The sequence below is a fragment of the Siphateles boraxobius genome, unplaced genomic scaffold (assembly GCF_051911475.1).
Source record: "Siphateles boraxobius isolate OS27281-9 unplaced genomic scaffold, OSU_SipBor_1 11, whole genome shotgun sequence".
NCBI classification, from domain to species: domain Eukaryota; kingdom Metazoa; phylum Chordata; class Actinopteri; order Cypriniformes; family Leuciscidae; genus Siphateles; species Siphateles boraxobius.
The window spans coordinates 18,563,049-18,582,070 of record NW_027508711.1 but is presented as its reverse complement, the minus strand read 5'-3'; the positions used below and the strand labels follow the sequence as shown (position 1 = coordinate 18,582,070).

Here is a 19,022-nt window from a genome sequence, read left to right as displayed (position 1 = left end):
GTATTACAGTAAATGTATTAAAGAAGTAATGGAATATAATAACAGAATTTTTTGTTTTTAAGATATATGCATTTTTTGCTTTAGTATTTATACTAAATGTGCTATTGTAACATATCATATAAACCATAAAGTTATGTTTGCATGTTAGCGAGGTGGTGCTATGCGTGTTTTTACCATGCGGTTTTGACATACAAATGTATACTATGAAGAACAGGTTTAATAAGAGTAGAGTTCTACAGTTTTTGTTAATGAAAATAAATGTTTATCCACATCTCAAGCTCAATGTGCAACTCATATTACTGTCAAAGGTGCATGTTAAACTAATAATTATTTTTGGTGCTAGAACTTGGTGGATCTGATTCTACTGCGCTCAAATGTACGTCTAGAGCCCTGATCATTTATTTAAAATGTAATTTATTTCTGTGATGCAAAGCTGAATTTACTCCAGTCTTCAGTGTCATATTATCCTTCAAAAATTAGTTTAATATGCTGATTTGCTGCTCAAGAAACATTTCTTATTATCAGTGTAAAAAGTAGGTGCTGCTTAATATTTTAGTGGAAACTGTGATACTTTTTTCAGGATTATTCAAAGAAAATAATAAAAACAGTTAGAATATACATGTTTTGTAACATTATCAATGTTTTTACTGTCACTTTTTGATCAGTTTAATGTAAAAAAAACTTTGAATGGTATGCCTATTTATATGTGATTTAACATGTTTAATTAATATAATTTTTTAATATAAATTAATTATATTTTTGACATTTTGCTATTCCTATGCATATTTTTATGAAACAACACAGGTTTTCCGTTGTATAACTTTAGAATCTCTTTAATTGTATCGATTTATGTGAAGAGGTTGTAGACTTGTTTTAAATGTCTTATGTCGAAATATTAAAAAAAGGCTTTTTTTAAACTGCTTTTTTTTTGCTCCCACTTGGCCCTTGAAAAGAGTGTACATTATGGTCCCTGTTTGAAGGACTCTTGTTTGATCTTAATACACCTTGACCTCTCTTGATATCAGGCACGGAGAGAAAGTGAGCCTGAGCTCTAAATGTGCTGAACTAGACCGTGAGATGATCTCATCCCTGGGCGTCTCCAAAGCTGTTATCAGCCACGTCATCTTCTGCCACCAAGAGGAGTCCAACTGGCCTCTCAGTGAAGGGAAAGCCCTCAAGCAGAAGTTTGACGAGATTTTCTCAGCCACAAGGTATTATTATCTGGACAACGGCTTTGTCACGGAAGCTTCAGTCATTAAAAGTACTGTATTTTACTTTTTATTATTGTTCTTTTTTTTCCCTGAGGTCCACATATGACTCTTTTGGTACAATCTGCATCATGTTTTAGTTTTTCATTTTAGATCCTCTCTCTGAACCTTAGAATTAGATGGTCCCTGGCGAATTACACTGAATGCCTTTTCATTTTTGTCTAGTCATTTTTGTTGCAATAATGCTTTTGGATTGCGAAGGATGTTTTCAGTCAGTTTATGAGCTCATCAAGCCATTTTATCTCAAAAGATCTAGGAAAATTGATTCTTGCTGCATACATATATCGTCCCCATGACCGCATTCAAATTAAGTTTTAATCATTAACATATGTTAAAAAGAAGAAATATATCAGAACATTAAATGATATATCCCGATGCTTAATATACTTAATATAAGACAAAGATAAATACAAACAAAATGGAGTAGTCTGATGCAGCCCACAAGGTTAAATTAAACATTGTCCAATAGTAAACTGTGGAGGACAACAGACATTTAATCACCTAAAATAGAGAAGTCTGATCTAACTTAAACCTTGTCCAATACAAGTCTGAGCAGGACAAAGATTAAATAAATAAATAATTTAAACTCCTAAAAGAACAAATTGGAGTAGTTTGATGCTACTCATTAGAAGGGATGGGCATTTCAAGCAAAAATAATATTCAAAGATAGCTGGGTATTATTCGAAAATCGCACCCCTCCCCCATATGCACGCACACATGCATTTATAGGCCACACACGAGAAAAGCGGAGTGTTCTGACGTTTAAATATAACTTAAAAACGAAAATATTTCATATTTGTTTTATATAATATAATTTCCTTTTTTTAGTTTCATCTATGTGATTATATGAAAAAGAAACCGCATGAGATGGGTAAGATAGATCATAAGATGCCCAATATATCAGGAGACGAGTGGGTCAGACATGATTTCAACCACTTAATTAAGTTTTGTTTTGTAGAAAGCCTTTCTTTAAAGTGAATTTCGTTTTGTAAAAATTGTATCTTAATTTCAATCAATGTTTCATCAAGCAATTGGATGGATTTAATAAATAAGAAGCGAAATATAGCAGACGATATAGGATACGGAGGCGCCCGCGCGTGAACTGGAGCGCGTCTCATAAATGAACCGATCAACTCAGCGTATAAGATACTTTGCCTCACAGACCTGAGAACATTTAGAAAGCTTGAAATGCTTTAAAAAAAAATTCAAATCGATAAGAAATGGGGTACTCTCTGCTTATGTAGGCTGATCCGTATGAAGTGTGCATTTCTCTCTATAGGCGCGTTCACTACATGCGAAGATGGCGTCAACATCGCCAACTGTATCTTTGCAGCCAGAAAACACTAGTTTATTAATAAACAATTCAAATGTACCAGGCTGCTTAAACATTACTTATGCCGGTTCTTTATTGCAAGCTTTATGCATGCGCTTGATATGCGGAATATGCAATATTACGATAACGCTCATTATGGTTTAGTATTTTCTCCCATATATATTTAAGAAATTAAATTAATATAAATATGCGATTAGACTAATGGCTTAAATGAACTACTACTAGTCAACTAGAAAAAAGCTTTAGTCGTCAATTTGACCTAATTTGACGCTGGGAGAATGAAGGAACATGTTTTTTAATTGACCAAATTAAGTTTGTTGATGCATCTTTCACGCTCTATGGCAGACAGGGTGGACATATAATTACTTGACATGTTTAATCTTAGTGATTTCTTAAGTTATTCACACCTATCCGATGTGTACGGATGTTGTTTTGTGACGCTATTTTATATTGAAGCCTATGGGAAGTCTTTTTATTTTCCCCTTAAAAGTGGGCATGAATCTGTTCAGAGACATTTTATGATGCTGCGCCGGTTGTGCGTATAGGCCTACAAGAAAACATTATCCCATTCCAAAGTCTTTTTAAACTTTGATATTTTGTATATAATTATTTATTTTCCCCTTCATTTAATGCATATTTTTTTCCTATAAATGACTCTTGTGTATTATCTGCACAATGTCTGTGTTGTAAATACTGTAAATTCTCAACAATCATGCCAGAAAAGCTTTGACGCCATGGCTCTAATTCTGTAGGCCTACACCAGTAGATGGCGATGAATGAGTGTCTATTTAAACAGACTTTTTGTTGCATATTGGCTTGTCCTGTGGTCTCATTTACTCGTATTAAGGTGGTATTGCAAATGAATGGGTGAAAATAACCAAAACCTTTTGCTTAAAGGTACATCAAGGTATTGGACACCCTGAAGATGTTGAGGCACAAGCAGGCCCAGACTGTTAATTCCTGCAGGATGGAGCTCAAGTACCTAAAACAGAACAAAGATAAAGCCCTTGAGATTAAAGAGCTGCTGTCCACTAAAGAGGGTCAGCTGTCTTCCTCCAAAGAGAGTGTCCAACGCATCGAGAATCAGATTGACCCACTGGAGGTGAGAGAGATCCATTTTTGAGATCTGTTGCAGTAGATTGTTTTGGATTATCAATATTTAAAATTGTATTTAATACAGGCAGGTGTAGGGGCGGCCCGGTAGACACGATTAACAAGTACAAATTTTGGACTATCATGTCTATCGCAGTTACACGCTCACGTGACGTTGATGTGCAGCGTTGGTCACGAAAACGTATCATTTGCATACATTTTCAAGCATTGTGGGTTAAAAACAAGTGATTGTAACCTGCAATATGCAGCAAAATATGCAGCGAACGATAATAAATTTCGCCATATGTGCGCGCTCTTTGAGAGGCGATTTCTGAGCGCTGTCTGAGAGACATACATGAAGCCGCTGCTCCTACTTAACTGAGTTATTTTTGACGCTTTGTTGGCCTTGAATTGTTAAATATACAAACTTGTATGTCAAAATGCCTGTCTTAAACACAGTCATTTATGTCTTATGTGAAAGTAAAGAGCTGAGAAAGAAAACGTATGTAACACAGTATATTGGGTTCAGGTATTCGGTCTTAAAGTGCCTTATATTCCTGCTGTCTGTCATTCATGTTAATCAAACAACAAAAGAGAGAAAATATCTCACTGCTTTTGACCAAATCACTTTTGTACCTTTAAAAATAAGACATTTATGTTTAACTTCCCAATTGAAGACTATAGTGTTTTTTTATACATTTGATTATTTTTATACAGTTTATGTTGCATTTCTTATTTATTTGTTTTACTGTAGTTTTTTTTGTTGTCATATTGCTTGGAAATTGGTTTCTTATTCTTATTTTATCGCTGACTGTTCACGTCTTCATTGGGCTTCAGTTTTTTAATTTTTTTAAGGCTAGTATTAGTTTTTGTGATATTGACATTGGTGACAAGAATTATGACATTTCTATGGTATCAACATTTTTGATATCATAACCCAATTTAAAGCAAAATGATATATATGTTGATATATATCGGTATCATGAAATAAAATTACTTGTATCGTGATATAAGATTTCATATCGTCCAACCCTATGATTGTAGTGCAGATTAGGGTCCGTTAAAGCATATATCACAGTATTGATATACATTATTGTTGTCTTTGGCAGCAAATTCATCCCAAAAATGTATGTATTTGCATAAACATGTAATAATCTGTATTTTTAAATAATCCAGTCATTTAAATTCTTTATTTTTTTTTATTTTTATTTGATACTTGTTATTTACTTATACTTATTATTTTGATACCAAACTAAAAGATAAAAATTGATCCTAAATTATTGCTAAGTCTGACATCAGTGCAAAAACAGAAGCTTCACATTATGAATCAGTTGAGTGTAAAACAAAAGATAGATGAGCCCCACTGTAAAATAGTCCAAATGTGTACTTGTCACTGCACATCAGTTGAGTTCTAGCCCATACACGTATGCAGTCATGTTATGTAAATTCACTAAACACACTTTCCCCATATTTTCAGAACCGACTGTATGACATAGACAGCAGCCTCAGCAAAATAATGAAGTTGGATAATGACATCAAAGCTCTGGACAGCAGGAAGAAACAGATGGAGGATGATAATCGGGAGCTAGAGGAAAAGATGGAGCAGGTAACCCGAGGTTTTTTAAAGCTTTCACTGCTTCTCAGTATTAGTTATAAATGCTAGATAATGATCATGCAAAAGCAGAGGAAGTGTTTTGCACAGAAAACATGTACAGGATGTTCAGTAATGGATGGTTTTGGTATATTAACTGCTGCTGTTTTTTATATGATGTTGGAATGAGGGGTTTGCGTTTGCTTGCTTATCTTTGTCATTTGTTTTATTTTGTTTGATCCTCTAGTTTTCTTACTAAAAGCCATTCAATTTTTTTCATTTACCTAAGGGTTCTTCTGGACTACTGTGGATCCAAATAAACTTTTTATGTGTTAGTTCTCAACAGTATTCCCATTGAAGTAACATTAGTGTTGATGCTTTGGTCCAGTGGTAGTCAAGTAAACTCACCTTTATTTATATAGTGCTTTTTACAATACAGATTGTTTCAAAGCAGCTTTACAGAGATAACAGGAAAATAATGCAACTAAGTTTGTTTACCAGAAGAAAATAGCATCACAGTTCAGCTTAAAGGATTAGTTCACCTCAAAATGAAAATTTCCTAATAATTTACTCACCCCAATGCCATCCAAGATATCAATGTCTTTCTTTCCTCAGTGGAAGAGAAAATAAGTTTTTTGAGGAAAACATTTCTGGATTTTTCTTCGAATAATGGATTTCAATGACCAAAATTTTTTGGACCAAAAGTCCAAATCAATGCAGTTTCAGGAGGAGGGTCTTGTCTAGTGAAACGATAGGTCATTTTCCAAAAAAATAATATATATATAGATACTTTTTAACTACAATTGTTCGGATTGAGCTGATCTGCAACGCGCCGGGAACTACGTCATCACGTTGAAAGGTCATGTCCATGTCGCCGATAAACAGTGGAGCAGTACTTCGCCGGTGACATGGACATGACCTTTCAACGTGCTGCGATGGACCTCAGCTGCGATGGTGCACAGCATTTTCAAGCACTTTTTGAAACTGCAAGACCTTTGAAACTGCATTGATTTGGACTTCAAAATAGTGGTTTTCATTGAAGTCCATTATTCGAAGAAAAATCCAGAAATGTTTCCTCAAACTTAATTTCTCTTCCACTGAGGAAAGAAAGACATGGATATCTTAGATGGCTTTGGGGTGAGTAAATTATTAGGAAATTTTCATTTTGAGGTGAACTACTCCTTTAAGTAAGCTCACTGATGTTTCATTTTCGGTGTAATTTTTTATATATATATATATATATATATAATGTATGTATATATATATGTATGTATAGCAGCTCTGTAGAAAACGGTGGTCATCGTCCAGCTCACTTCAGTTCTCATATAATGGTGTCAATGCAGGCAGATCAATAATATTGTTGAATATTATATTAAATGCCCCCAAGTGACAGATTTGAGTTCAACATTAGTCATGCCTCGATTTATTCCTCCCCTCTTTCTCCCAAAGGTTTCTTCTTAAATTGTAATAAAACAGAGTGACTGGAGAAATGTAGAGTTGTCAGCATTACATTGAAAAGTAATACCATGTTTTGTAAACGTGTCACCTAAAGGGAGATGTACGAATAGAAAAACGAAGGGCCTAAGACAGAGCCTTGCACCACACCATTTGTTCATTCCTTGGGGCGCCTTGACTCTGTGTTGTGCTGTGTTTTTAGGTGTTTCAGGGCTCAGATGATCAGCTGCAGGACATGTATCAGAACCACCAACAGACTGTCAAAGACAAGGAAAGGAGACTGACGGAGTGCCAGCGCGAGTTTGAACGGGCCGGCCGAGAGTGCCAGAGGATGAACCGCATCAAATCTGACTTGCTAGTTGAGCAAGGTAGCCGTTTGCTCCTTTGCTATTCATTTATTGTTCTGTAGTGGTGGTGGAAATGTGTTCTCTATATATGATCAAATTGTTGTTTTGTTGATTGTAGTATTTAAAAGAGTCAATAGAAGAATAGTGACGTACCTTTTTTTAGTTTACATCGCAGCCTGATTTGTTGCTTTCTTGCTATTGTAAGTCACAGGAAGGTGGTAATTGGGTAGATTCACTAGGGTTACAACAAGCAGCTATTTTGATCGGTTCATTACTTCTATGATTAAGTAGGGAAAAAATATATATGTTAGCCCCATTAAATAACGCAAGCACTTGGTGTGGCAACCTGCAGGCCACATAAAAACATGATCTTGATGACCTTTTTAAAAGTTCTTAATTATATAAAGTGCTCTCGCCTCGAGCTTTGGGCAACTTGGCGTTAAACACAGTATATTTTTGCTTTTATCTCACTTTGTGGCCTTCATCATTTATCCTCTTTTTAAATTGAAATTACTACTACTGCAAAGTTACTTTACTTCACTTAAGAAATTTAGATTTTATAGATTAGTTATTGCTGTCCTAAAGTACACTATACTTACAGAAATACACTGAAAACTAGGGCTGCACAATATATTCCGAAATTATCGAAATATCGCAAATGTATATATCGCGATATGCATATCGCAACAGCTTACAATAACTGGGATCATGAACAAAAGACAAAGAGAAAATCACTCACTGCTCTTGGCTGAATAACTTTTGTAGCTTTGATAAGAATCAGTATATATTTCATTCATACAGTGAAAACTAAGCATTGCTTTATTTTTACATTTGATTATTCCGTTTCTGTTGTTAAATAAACCTAATGTACGATAACCTGAAACCCTAAACCCAGTGGTTTACACTGATGTTAAAATAATACTTCTTATGCTACTGTAAAACACTGATTTTCACTTTCAGAAGTGGCAGGGATGTTTTCTTGTCAAAAAAAGAATGTGAAAGTTGTATAATTTAACTATATTTTAAGTTTATTTTACACCCTTTAAGCATTGTCATATCACATCGAATATCGCATTATTTAATGAGTTATCGCATATCGCACTTTTCTTCAATATCGTGCAGCCCTACTAAAAACTAATACTTTCACATCGAGTGAATCTGCTCAAATTGCTTTTTCAGCAGGAAAATTTTTATTCTTTCTCAGAGCTGTTCATTGTCATTGTTTCTGTTCATTTGAAGGCCGTCTGCAGTTGGAGGCAGATAGACACACACAGAACATTAAAAGGAGGGACACCCAGGTGAAGAGTTTAGCGTCTTCCCTGGAATTGGAGGGCTATGATCGGACACCTCTTAACGAAAGACAACTCCAGAGCTTCCACAGACAAGTCAAAGAGAGACTGGACCAGGACACTGAAGCCCTCAACCAAACTATGGTAGATAACTGAACTGCAGGACGTTATTTACCACCCAGTTCACGCTCTTTTGTTATATATAGATACATATAGATAGATAATATTATATATAGATATATATATTCCATTGCCAATTTTTATACGCTTTATGAAGTGTTTTATCCAATAAAGAAGACATAAATAATTTAATTAAAGTGTTACCCAAACATTAAATATGTATTATTTAATGCTTAACAGAAAATTATAGAATGAAATTAATTCCGGTATTTATAAATATCCTGAAACTTCATATATTTTCAAAAGTTCAGTATTAGTATTGCGACGTGTTGCCATTTTTTAATAATAACTTCTTGTTTTCAGCGAGATATGCAGGAGAAAGAGGCACAGAAGCAGCAAAGCATCGATGATCTCCGTGATAAGAAGACCGGTCTAGAGAGAACCGTCGAGCTGAAGACAGACATACAGGCCAAGAAACAACAGGAACTGAAGAACATCAAGTCTGATCTCCAAAAACTGGAGGGCTCCTCTAGCAGACTGCAGGAGCTGGACACTGAGCTTCAGAAAGCGGTTAGATCTGCACTACACCAGTAAACTTGCCTTGAGCATTAGGCCCAAAGTATACTTCGTTTTTTTTAACGCTGTGCTTGCATATGCGTACAGCCGAACGCGTAGCCTTTCAAAGTATACTCCATTTGATAGCATGCACAAGCGCAGACCGTCGACACGTGCGCTCTAGAAAGTTTCATCTATGTCCAGTGTTTGCGATACTTTTCTCGAGAAGTAATGACTGATAAAAATGTCTTTTAAAATAAAGTTGCAGCTATCTTACAGTATAACACCATCACACAAACGCCGAACGCTTGTCTGTGCATGTCTGTTGTTGCAGTCTTCTGTATTTTGTTATTGTTGTTGTTCCGGCTCTTTAGTTTCGTTTTCTACTGTGAAACAACAGCCGGGCCGTTTGCCAACTTGTGGAACAACTGATCAGTACGAAACAAATTCAGTCCGCATGTGCGACCTGCGCATACAAAACATATTTCATCTGTCAATATTCTGTTGGTTTCCTCAACTGAATCTTAAACTAAAATTACTATGGGTCAGATTTATTAACGGCTTGCACCAGCTCAATCCCTCTTTTGGCGTTAAAAAACTATTGTCAGGATTTACTGAAGACACGCAGTCACAAAAATAGCGATGAAAAGACAGTCATTTTTGCGGCTGACATTATTGCATATGCATTTGTAGGAGTTTTCCTTTCAGATGTAAAATCTATAGGACTGTATTTAAATCAATTATACAATGTAATCTACTAAGATTTGCGGTATTCAATTTACTGGTATTTGCGACATTATTTAACGGCCAAAAAAAGCATGTCTTGTCCATTTTGTGCTTGACATGTCTGCCATCTGCACTTTTATGGGATTACAGTCTCACGCTAATTTGCCCTGTTTAGTAAATCTGCCCCAAAATCTGAAAATAATTTGTAGAAAGAAAACAGTACTAACACTGCAACTAACAAAACTACCATCATTGACGCCCTGCATTGCTTTTGTATGTGTTTTTCTTAATGTATGTGTGTTTATAGGAGCGTGAGCTTGATAATGCCACGCAGGCCTGTACTGTGGACAGTCTGAAGGCAGAAGTAATCGAACTACAGAGGGAGAAAACTGAACAGGATCAGGCCCAGCGCAGACTGGACCAGGAGATGGAACTGCTCAACACACACACCAGGGCACATGCAGAGATGGACATGCTCAAGAAGACCAAGGTGAACACACACATCATTCTCGCCCCCAGCCATATCACCTGTAGCCCAAGACTGGTTTCCCACTGAAGCTGAGCAGGGTTGAGTCTGTCAGTACCTGGATGGGAGACTCCTGGGAAAACCAGGTTGAGGTCAGCAGGGGGCGCTCACCCTGTGGTCTGTGTGGGTCCTAACGCCCCAGTATAGTGATGGGGACATTATACTGTCAAAAAAAGCACGTCCTTCGGATGAGACTGAAGTCCTGATTCTCTCCAGTTGTGGTTGAGGAGAGACCGTATGTGCAGTATTGTACAGAAGTACATTAGAAAAGCGCTTTATAAATGCTTCGTTCGTCCTTTGTGATAACACCTTTATGCCTAATTCTGAAACAAATGCAGCAAACATAAACAAAACAAATGCCTTCATACAATAAAGAGATACAGAGATGATGTCAGAACCCGGAAGGTTAATTCGCTGCTCATTCCTTCAAAATGATTTCCAATGGGGCTTTGTAATGAGGTTTTTCAATTTAAGAGTAAAATATGATACTAAACAGCACATCTGAACAACACAGAAACATCCAGGATTTAGCTTATAATCTGGAGATATCATAATATATCCTAGAACATATGATAAGTTCTAGATGTGTATTAGTTTGCCAGCACAATGCTTGCATTATATAACTGTTACACTAGATGTCAGCACAGTCTTTCTACGATTTCCTGGCCACCTAATATCCTCCAGTCTTTTATAAACAGTTCAGTTTGTCATTTTTACATCACAAAAATTGAATATTTATAACAATAGGTACATTGTGTTAAATTTCAGTTTCAACAAAAAAAGTTGAACTGATGCCTTTTAAAATGAAAACTAATACTAAGTTTATTTTAAAATGTTGAATGAGGCATCAAAATAATTTATAACATTCCATGCTGCCTAAAGCAAGAAAGGATTGAAAATGAATGGTCAATCACATAATCCATTACAAACATTGGTAATGGATTTCTTCATCCGTTTCTCTTCTTTAATTTAATAGATTGCTTTAAAATAATTATTTCTGTAGGTCATGTGCAATCTATAAAATAGTTAAAGAGTACAAGAGTGTTTACAGTTTCCATTCATATTTTTGTTCATACCTTTTGAAACATGCTAAAAATAATATTTATATATATATATATACATTTTTTTTTTTGGCATAAAAGCAAAGACAATATATGCTACTATGTTTTAGAAGTTTGCAGATTTTTATATACAGTATATGGATTAACTAAATTATTGCCATTATTATAATTTACAAAATGTGCTGAATCAGAGCAAACTGTGAGATATTAACTGGACGTCACTTAGGACAAAAGGCATTCTTTCCAGGCAGTATACAGAATATACAGCACAGTAATGTCTGGATATTGTGATTCATATACTCTATATATAGCAGTTTTATGATCAGTATTTATGCCGGACAGAGGCTTGCAAAGTGACAGTTTTATCCAACTAGAAAATAAATAGTTCATCTCTGCTTCGGATTCCAGATGGATAAAGAGGAGCAAGTGAGGAAGATCAAGTCGAGACACAATGAAGAGCTGGTGTCTCTGCTGGGACACTTCCCAAGCAAGAGAGAGCTGGAAGACTGGATCTACTCCAAAACCAGAGAGATCAACTCCACCAGAGAACGGCTCAGCAAAATGAAGTCTGTCACACTTTGATTTGTTCTTCCTCAAATGTTTATTACAAGATGCTAGAGAATGCCATAAATGATGATATTCAGTGTGAGGTCCTATAATGTTTTATGCCGTTCTAATCATAATTTAAAAGTCTACATGATAAGCGACATACACACATGCATTGACACTGATGTAACAGAAAATAATGGCCTTTGTACAACCACCCACATACTTAAATCTTATACATATTTAGTTTCGATTCCGGGTTCCTGAGGAACAGGTCATCTTCAGGTTAGTGGAACATGCAGTGTTGTTTTCAAATGGTGGCGTTTAGCTTACACATGCGTGTCTAATATAGGGCTGTCTAACAAATATGGCAGATATGACTTGCACTTGTAGTAGTGTACATAAACTGCTCGTAAGTTCACACACATCAATAAAATACATGTTTATGTGTAAAATAATATCAGACAGTGTACAATTTTCCAAATGCTATAATTCTCCAACTTACTCTGACTTTAACATAATGCTGAGAAAATTCCCAATAAATGTTAATACATATTTTGCAGCCTTCAGATAAATTAACTAGCATTACTAGACAACTTTTCATTTTTATTTTTCGTAGTAAGGAGCTTGCATCTGGGGAACAGAAGAAGACTCACTTCATTGCAGAAATCAAAAGTAAGGAAGAGCAGCTGGTCAACTATGAAGAGAGACTCTTCAACGTGTGCGGCAGTCAGGACTTCCAGTCGGACCTGAGCAAACTGGAGGATGAGCTGGAGAAGTCTTCTAAACAGAGAGGTATGGTCACACTGATGCTATCACAAAACATTTCAGATCCACACTAAATATACATTCTGTGCTCATTTTGTAGGTAAATCTTCAGAAATGTGCAAAAAATCATATATATTTGGTAGAAAATTCTAATGTAATGGACAATTCATATATGAAGGGTTGAGGGACGCGTTTTGTGTATGATGGCCTTTGAATTCTGCTGAAGTCTTTGAAGCTTTTCAGATGCAGATTCTGTGTGGGCCTGCTTGACGGTAAATTACTGTTTATTGGTGAACCGGATATAGACTTTTATGCCAAGTATAGCAATGACTGTTGATATGAAGTATCAAGCTGGGACCCACACAGATGAGTTTATGTAGTCCACAGCAGTTACACAACCCAGTATGTGTGCGAATTCAGAACATCCCTGGTGTTCTCAGTCTTCCGTGTTTTGAATGTGATTATCGGAAGTGTTGGGAAAAGTTACTTTGAAAAGTAATGTGTTACAATATTGCGTTACTCCCTTAAAATGTAACTAATTGCGCTACTTTTTTTTTGTTTGTTTCTTTTTTATAACAAAAAAATTATATTTTTGGGCAAATGTTAAAGACCCTTTCACACCGAAAGGGAAATAATAAGCCTCAGGATGAAGGAAATGCCTTCCGTTTCTGGAGAACGGAAGAATAGGATGAAGGAGGAAAAAGTTTAACACTTACTTTAACCAATAAAAACGAAAAAAATCTAGTCATTTTTGCTTATGGTTTAACTGAATTATCAAAGGTCGGAAGCAAGTACATTGATCAATAAAATGAGATTAAATGCATAAAAATGTATGTTTTATTTAACATATTTAGTTATTGAAGGTTTGCGTAGTATTCTGACTCTGCATTTCACTGATTTTATTAATTTTGAGAAATATTGAACTTTTTCTGTGCAAGTGAGATGAGTAAATACACGCTCACATTTAGTCTAGAACTACAATAAGCATCATGTTCACACACAACGCCTCTTCACTTACTCATGATTCTGTCAACATGAGGACAAGAGAGCTGTCGGTCAATAAATGGGAAAGCAAAGTAACTTGCGTTACTTGTTTGAAAAAGTAACTCAGATATTTTGTTGGAAATTTGTAATCCGTTACTTTACTGGTTACTTAAAAATGTAATCTGATTACGTAACTCAAGTTGCTTGTAAAGAGTTCCCCCCCACTAGGGCTTGCAGAGACTAGTCGAGAGATCGACTACTTCAACCACTAGTCGGCGCTGTCGGAAACAATCGACTACTCGAGCGTGCATGCCATCAACCATAAATGAATTCAGAATGGCGAACATCACTAACAGACACCACACATCAGATGTCTGGAAGTATTTCATCAAGGATGACAAAAATATTGTAATTTTCCAACTCTGTAAGGGACGGCCCCTTATATATCGCGTCTAAAACGCGGGGAAAGTCTCCTTCTCTCCACAAGCGCTTGCACTTGCATGGCGTCTGTTGTTGCTATGCAACCATGAACTGCGCTCTCCATGACGACGAGGAAGTATCAGCAAAGGATACGGAGAATTTAATTTACGAAGATGAGGAATCAAAACCAGCCCTGTACAGCTTCATAAAGTTATTTCAAAAGCCTGCATTTGAAATAACAAACTTGAGCGTGCAAAAGACGCGATATGTGAACGGCCCCTAAAAGCAGACATTGCGTCTGAAATAAAAGGGAAGAACGGCTATTTATTTGGCTTTACTCTGTTACATTAAAATTAAAATATGTAATGTCATATTTAGTTTTGAGAGTTTACGTATGTAATAGTTGCATTAGGCTATAAATTAATAAACATTTATTGATAAGAACTATTTCATGTCTTTTCATTTACAGTAGCATGAACCATGAGTAGTCAAGTAACTCGAGTATTGTTTTGATAAGAAATCGACTAGCAGAAATCAGTAGTTGTGCAACCCATGCTGTCTACACTGATTCTCGTCGTCTTTTTGTCTTCTCTTGGCAGCCATGCTGGCGGGCGCCACCGCCGTGTACAGTCAGTTCATCAGTCAGCTGACGGAGGAGGGCGAGCCCTGCTGTCCCGTGTGTCAGCGTGTGTTCCCCTCAGAGGCTGAGCTACAGGACGTCATTAATGACATGCAGTCCAAGCTGCGGCTCGTCCCAGACAAACTGAAGAACACCGAGCAGGACCTGAAGAGAAAAGAGCGCAGGCGTGATGAAATGATGGCACTGAAGCCCATCAGGCAATAACAGTTTTCTGTCCATTCAGTCATCATCACTCTATTTATCTATCCGTCCATTACTCAATCTGCTTATCACTTTAACTGTCCATCCTTTACTTCATGTTTATACATCCATCTTTTACTTCACCTATCCATCCTACCATCCATCAGTCCACCTGTTAACCCCTTCATTCCCCATCCTTCCTCCTGTTTACCCCTTCATCCCCCCATCCATCCATCCACCCACCATCCACCTGTTTACCCCTTCATTCCCCCATCCTTCCATCCATCATCCACCTGTTTACCCCTTCATTCCCCATCCTTCCATCCATCATCCACCTGTTTACCCCTTCATTCCCCCATCCTTCCTCCTGTTTACCCCTTCATCCCCCCATCCATCCATCCATCATCCACCTGTTTACCCCTTCATTCCCCCATCCATCCATCATCCACCTGTTTACCCCTTCATTCCCCCATCCATCCATCATCCACCTGTTTATCCCTTCATTCCCCCATCCTTCCATCCATCAGTCCTCCTGTTTACCCCTTCATTCCCCCATCCTTCCTCCTGTTTACCCCTTCATCCCCCCATCCATCCATCCATCATCCACCTGTTTACCCCTTCATTCCCCCATCCATGCATCATCCACCTGTTTATCCCTTCATTCCCCCATCCTTCCATCCATCAGTCCTCCTGTTTACCCCTTCATTCCCCAATCCTTCCATCCATCCTTCCTCCTGTTTACCCCTTCATCCCCCCATCCATCCATCCATCATCCACCTGTTTACCCCTTCATTCCCCCATCCATCCATCATCCACCTGTTTATCCCTTCATTCCCCCATCCTTCCATCCATCATCCACCTGTTTATCCCTTCATTCCCCCATCCATCCTCCTGTTTACCCTTCATTCCCCGATCATTCCATCCATCATCTACCTGTTTATCCCTTAATTCCCCATCGTTCCATCCTTCATCCACCTTCATTCCCCCATCCTTCCATCCATCATCCACCTGTTTATCCCTTCATTCCCCCATCCTTCCATCCATCATCCACCTTCATTCCCCCATCATTCCATCCATCATCCACCTTTTTATCCTTTCATTCCCCATCCTTCCATCCATCATCCACCTGTTTACCCCTTCATTCCCCCATCAGTCCATCCATCATCCACCTGTTTACCCCTTCATTCCCCCATCATTCCATCCATCATCCACCTTTTTATCCTTTCATTCCCCATCCTTCCATCCATCAATCCTTCCTCCTGTTTTCCCTTCATTCCCCCATCCTTCCATCAATCATCCACCTGTTTATCTCTTCATTCCCCCATCCTTCGTCCTTTTTACCCCTTCATTCCCCCATTCTTCCACCCATCAATCAGTCCTTTCTCCTGTTTACCTTTTCATTCCCCATCCTTCCATCCATCAATCCTTCCTCCTGTTTACCCCTCCATTCCCCCATCCATTCATCCATCCATCCATCCACCTGTTAACCCCTACATTCCCCATCCTTTCATCCATCCACCCGTTTATCCCTTCATTCCTCCATCCATCCTTCCTCCTGTTTACCCCTTCATTCCTCCATCCTTCCATCCATCATCCAACTGTTTATCCCTTCATTACCATCCATCCTTCCTCCTGTTTACCCCTTCATTCCCCATCCTTCCGTCTATCCATCCATGCAGCTGTTTATCGCTTCATTCCCCCATCCTTCCATCCATCCGCTTGTTTACCCTTCCATCCATCCATCCACCCCTTATATTGATATTGATGAATATCTTTTGTACTGACAGGCAGTCTATAATGGAGCTCCAGGAGAAAGAGCTTCCAGAGCTCAGAAATAAACTCCAGCGTGTGAATCGAGACATTGAGAAGCTGAAAGGAGACACTGAGGAGCAGGAGACGCTGCTGTGCACGCTAATGTCTGAGGAAGACACCGCCAAGGCCTGTCTGCAGGACGTCTCCCTCATGGATCGCTTTCAGGTCTGAGCTCATCTTCAGCCAGCCCAAACACAGAAAATAAAATCCAGTAGCATGCAGCACGTCAGAACAACACAACATATACTTAAAGACGTATTTATTTATCACATAGAAAAGTCAGAACACTGCAGTTTTGTGATTCATATTAAATATATAATACTGCTAGTTTATTATTTAATGAATATCAAGTTTTCTGAAGTCATATAGTAACTTTATGAAGAATAAAGCAAAAGTTGTTATCCAGTTGTAAAGGTGCACAATGCAGGATTTTCAGTTACTTAAACTTGGCCCATCGTAAGAGAATACCAGTGGGAAGATGAACTGTTTTGCAAAAACAAAATTCAAATATTGTATTTATCATGCATAAATAGCATTGAGTATACAAAAGAACAGTTATGTTAATAGTCAGATTAACGGAAGCAAAAAAAAAAAAGTGGGTGGGTCTTCCCCCAGAAAATTTTTACTATAAATGCCATTTCATGTATTCTGGTGGCTTTTAATTGAACAAGTAAACTAAACTCCGCTTCACGTCGTGCATTAAATGCACAGCTATCCGTGGATTATCCCACTGCTGATACCATGGTCATTTGCCAGCATTGACAACTTAAAGCTGTTGATGTTAGCAACGCAATATTTGACTGGAAGGGTACAACGGGCGGCTATTTTCGTCAGTTGCGCCTCGTTGAGAAATATAATGATTCAGCAGAAATGAAGTTTAATTTATTAGGGCATTCCTAAAGTGGAATGGATTTGACTGACAGCGCTCTGAAAAGCGAACAGACATATGTGCTGAATTAGAGACGCTAAAAGTGAGTGGGTCCGATATCATTGATCTTAAAAAGTGGGTGGGTCTTGTCCCACCCATGTACAATTGTTCCGACCCCCATAATTAGATACTGCTTGTAATTTGCGAGTGATTTTAGTCATCATTAGTCTTGCTAACTAATAAACAATTACAATGTAAATGAAATATATTCTATTCATATTATAATGCCTAGTATTCTGATGGATTACAGATAGCTGTTAACAAGGCAATAGAAACTGACCAGACAGCTTAGCCGAGCTTCAGACTCGCATAATAAAGGCCCGTCCTCACATGTGCCACGCTTCATTATTGGCTGGGGCTACACATACCACAGGAATTCAGGAAGAAAATATGAAAATATAGGCAGTGTATCTGTAGACACAAACACCACTGCACACTTCTAGTGGACCATAAATCGAGATTGAGAGGCATTATTTTTTTCACAATATTTTTTTCGAAAATCCTGCATAGTGCACCTTTAACTCTGATGTCATACATTACAATTACCAGGTTCAAATGCTCCTTTAGATCCCAAAAGCAAACAAACTGTGATAATATACACTCAAATATTAGTTGGCCAGACATTGAATAATTTTTTAATGAATCAATAAAATATTGGTGTCCAGAGACCGTAGTGTAACACTTGAACAATTTTTTTTTTTTTTAAAGCTTAGTTTAAAGGTGTGCTATAAATAGTTGTCATAAATGGCTTTATATACATATATATATATATATATATTATTCTCACTTGAAATAGAGTAGAAACTTGGAGCCGAAAACAGTAATCTATGTGTCACAACTTAACTAGCAGTATTTTTATTGAACTGTGGTTAATCCGAATGTTTCCTGTCATTTGTAGCTTGATCTAAAGGATGTGGAGAGAAAGATCGCTCAGCATGCAGCCAAGCTTCAGGGAGTTGACCTCAGCCGAACCATGACGCAAGTCAGCCAGGAGAAACAAGAGACCCAACACCGCCTGGACACCAGTACGTTCAGCTCTTTATGTAGAATATCATGTGAATGTACACTCCTGTTCAAAAGTTTGGGGTCTGTAAGAGTTTTTGAAAGAAGTCTCTTCTGCTCACCAAGGCTTCATTTATTTGATCAAAAATACAGTAAAAACGTGGATAATTATTACAATTTAAAATGTTTTCTGTTTTAATATATACATGTATAATAGTGTAACTTAATTTACTCCAGTGATGCAAAGTTGAATTTTCAGCATCATTACTCCAGTCTTCAGTGTCACATGATCATTCTGGTATGCCGATTTGATATTGCTTAAAACAGTTTTGCATTTTTTTCAGGAGTCTTTACGGATAGAAAGTTCAAAAGAACAGCA

The 19,022-nt window shown here is 37.4% G+C and overlaps 1 protein-coding gene across 2 annotated transcripts in view; it reads left to right on the top strand.

Annotated features, from left to right (window-relative positions):
- rad50 (RAD50 homolog, double strand break repair protein) overlaps positions 1 to 19,022 on the top strand; it is a 41,437-nt gene that overhangs the window by 2,809 nt on the left and 19,606 nt on the right. For both annotated transcript variants that reach the window (XM_077197288.1, XM_077197289.1), the window contains exons 5-16: positions 1,026 to 1,211; positions 3,499 to 3,703; positions 5,171 to 5,299; positions 6,942 to 7,107; positions 8,326 to 8,519; positions 8,859 to 9,065; positions 10,084 to 10,266; positions 11,772 to 11,929; positions 12,529 to 12,704; positions 14,681 to 14,918; positions 16,689 to 16,878; positions 18,540 to 18,666. In XM_077197288.1, coding sequence (XP_077053403.1) covers positions 1,026 to 1,211; positions 3,499 to 3,703; positions 5,171 to 5,299; positions 6,942 to 7,107; positions 8,326 to 8,519; positions 8,859 to 9,065; positions 10,084 to 10,266; positions 11,772 to 11,929; positions 12,529 to 12,704; positions 14,681 to 14,918; positions 16,689 to 16,878; positions 18,540 to 18,666 — 2,159 coding nt within the window. The remainder of the gene's footprint in view (positions 1 to 1,025; positions 1,212 to 3,498; positions 3,704 to 5,170; positions 5,300 to 6,941; positions 7,108 to 8,325; positions 8,520 to 8,858; positions 9,066 to 10,083; positions 10,267 to 11,771; positions 11,930 to 12,528; positions 12,705 to 14,680; positions 14,919 to 16,688; positions 16,879 to 18,539; positions 18,667 to 19,022) is intronic.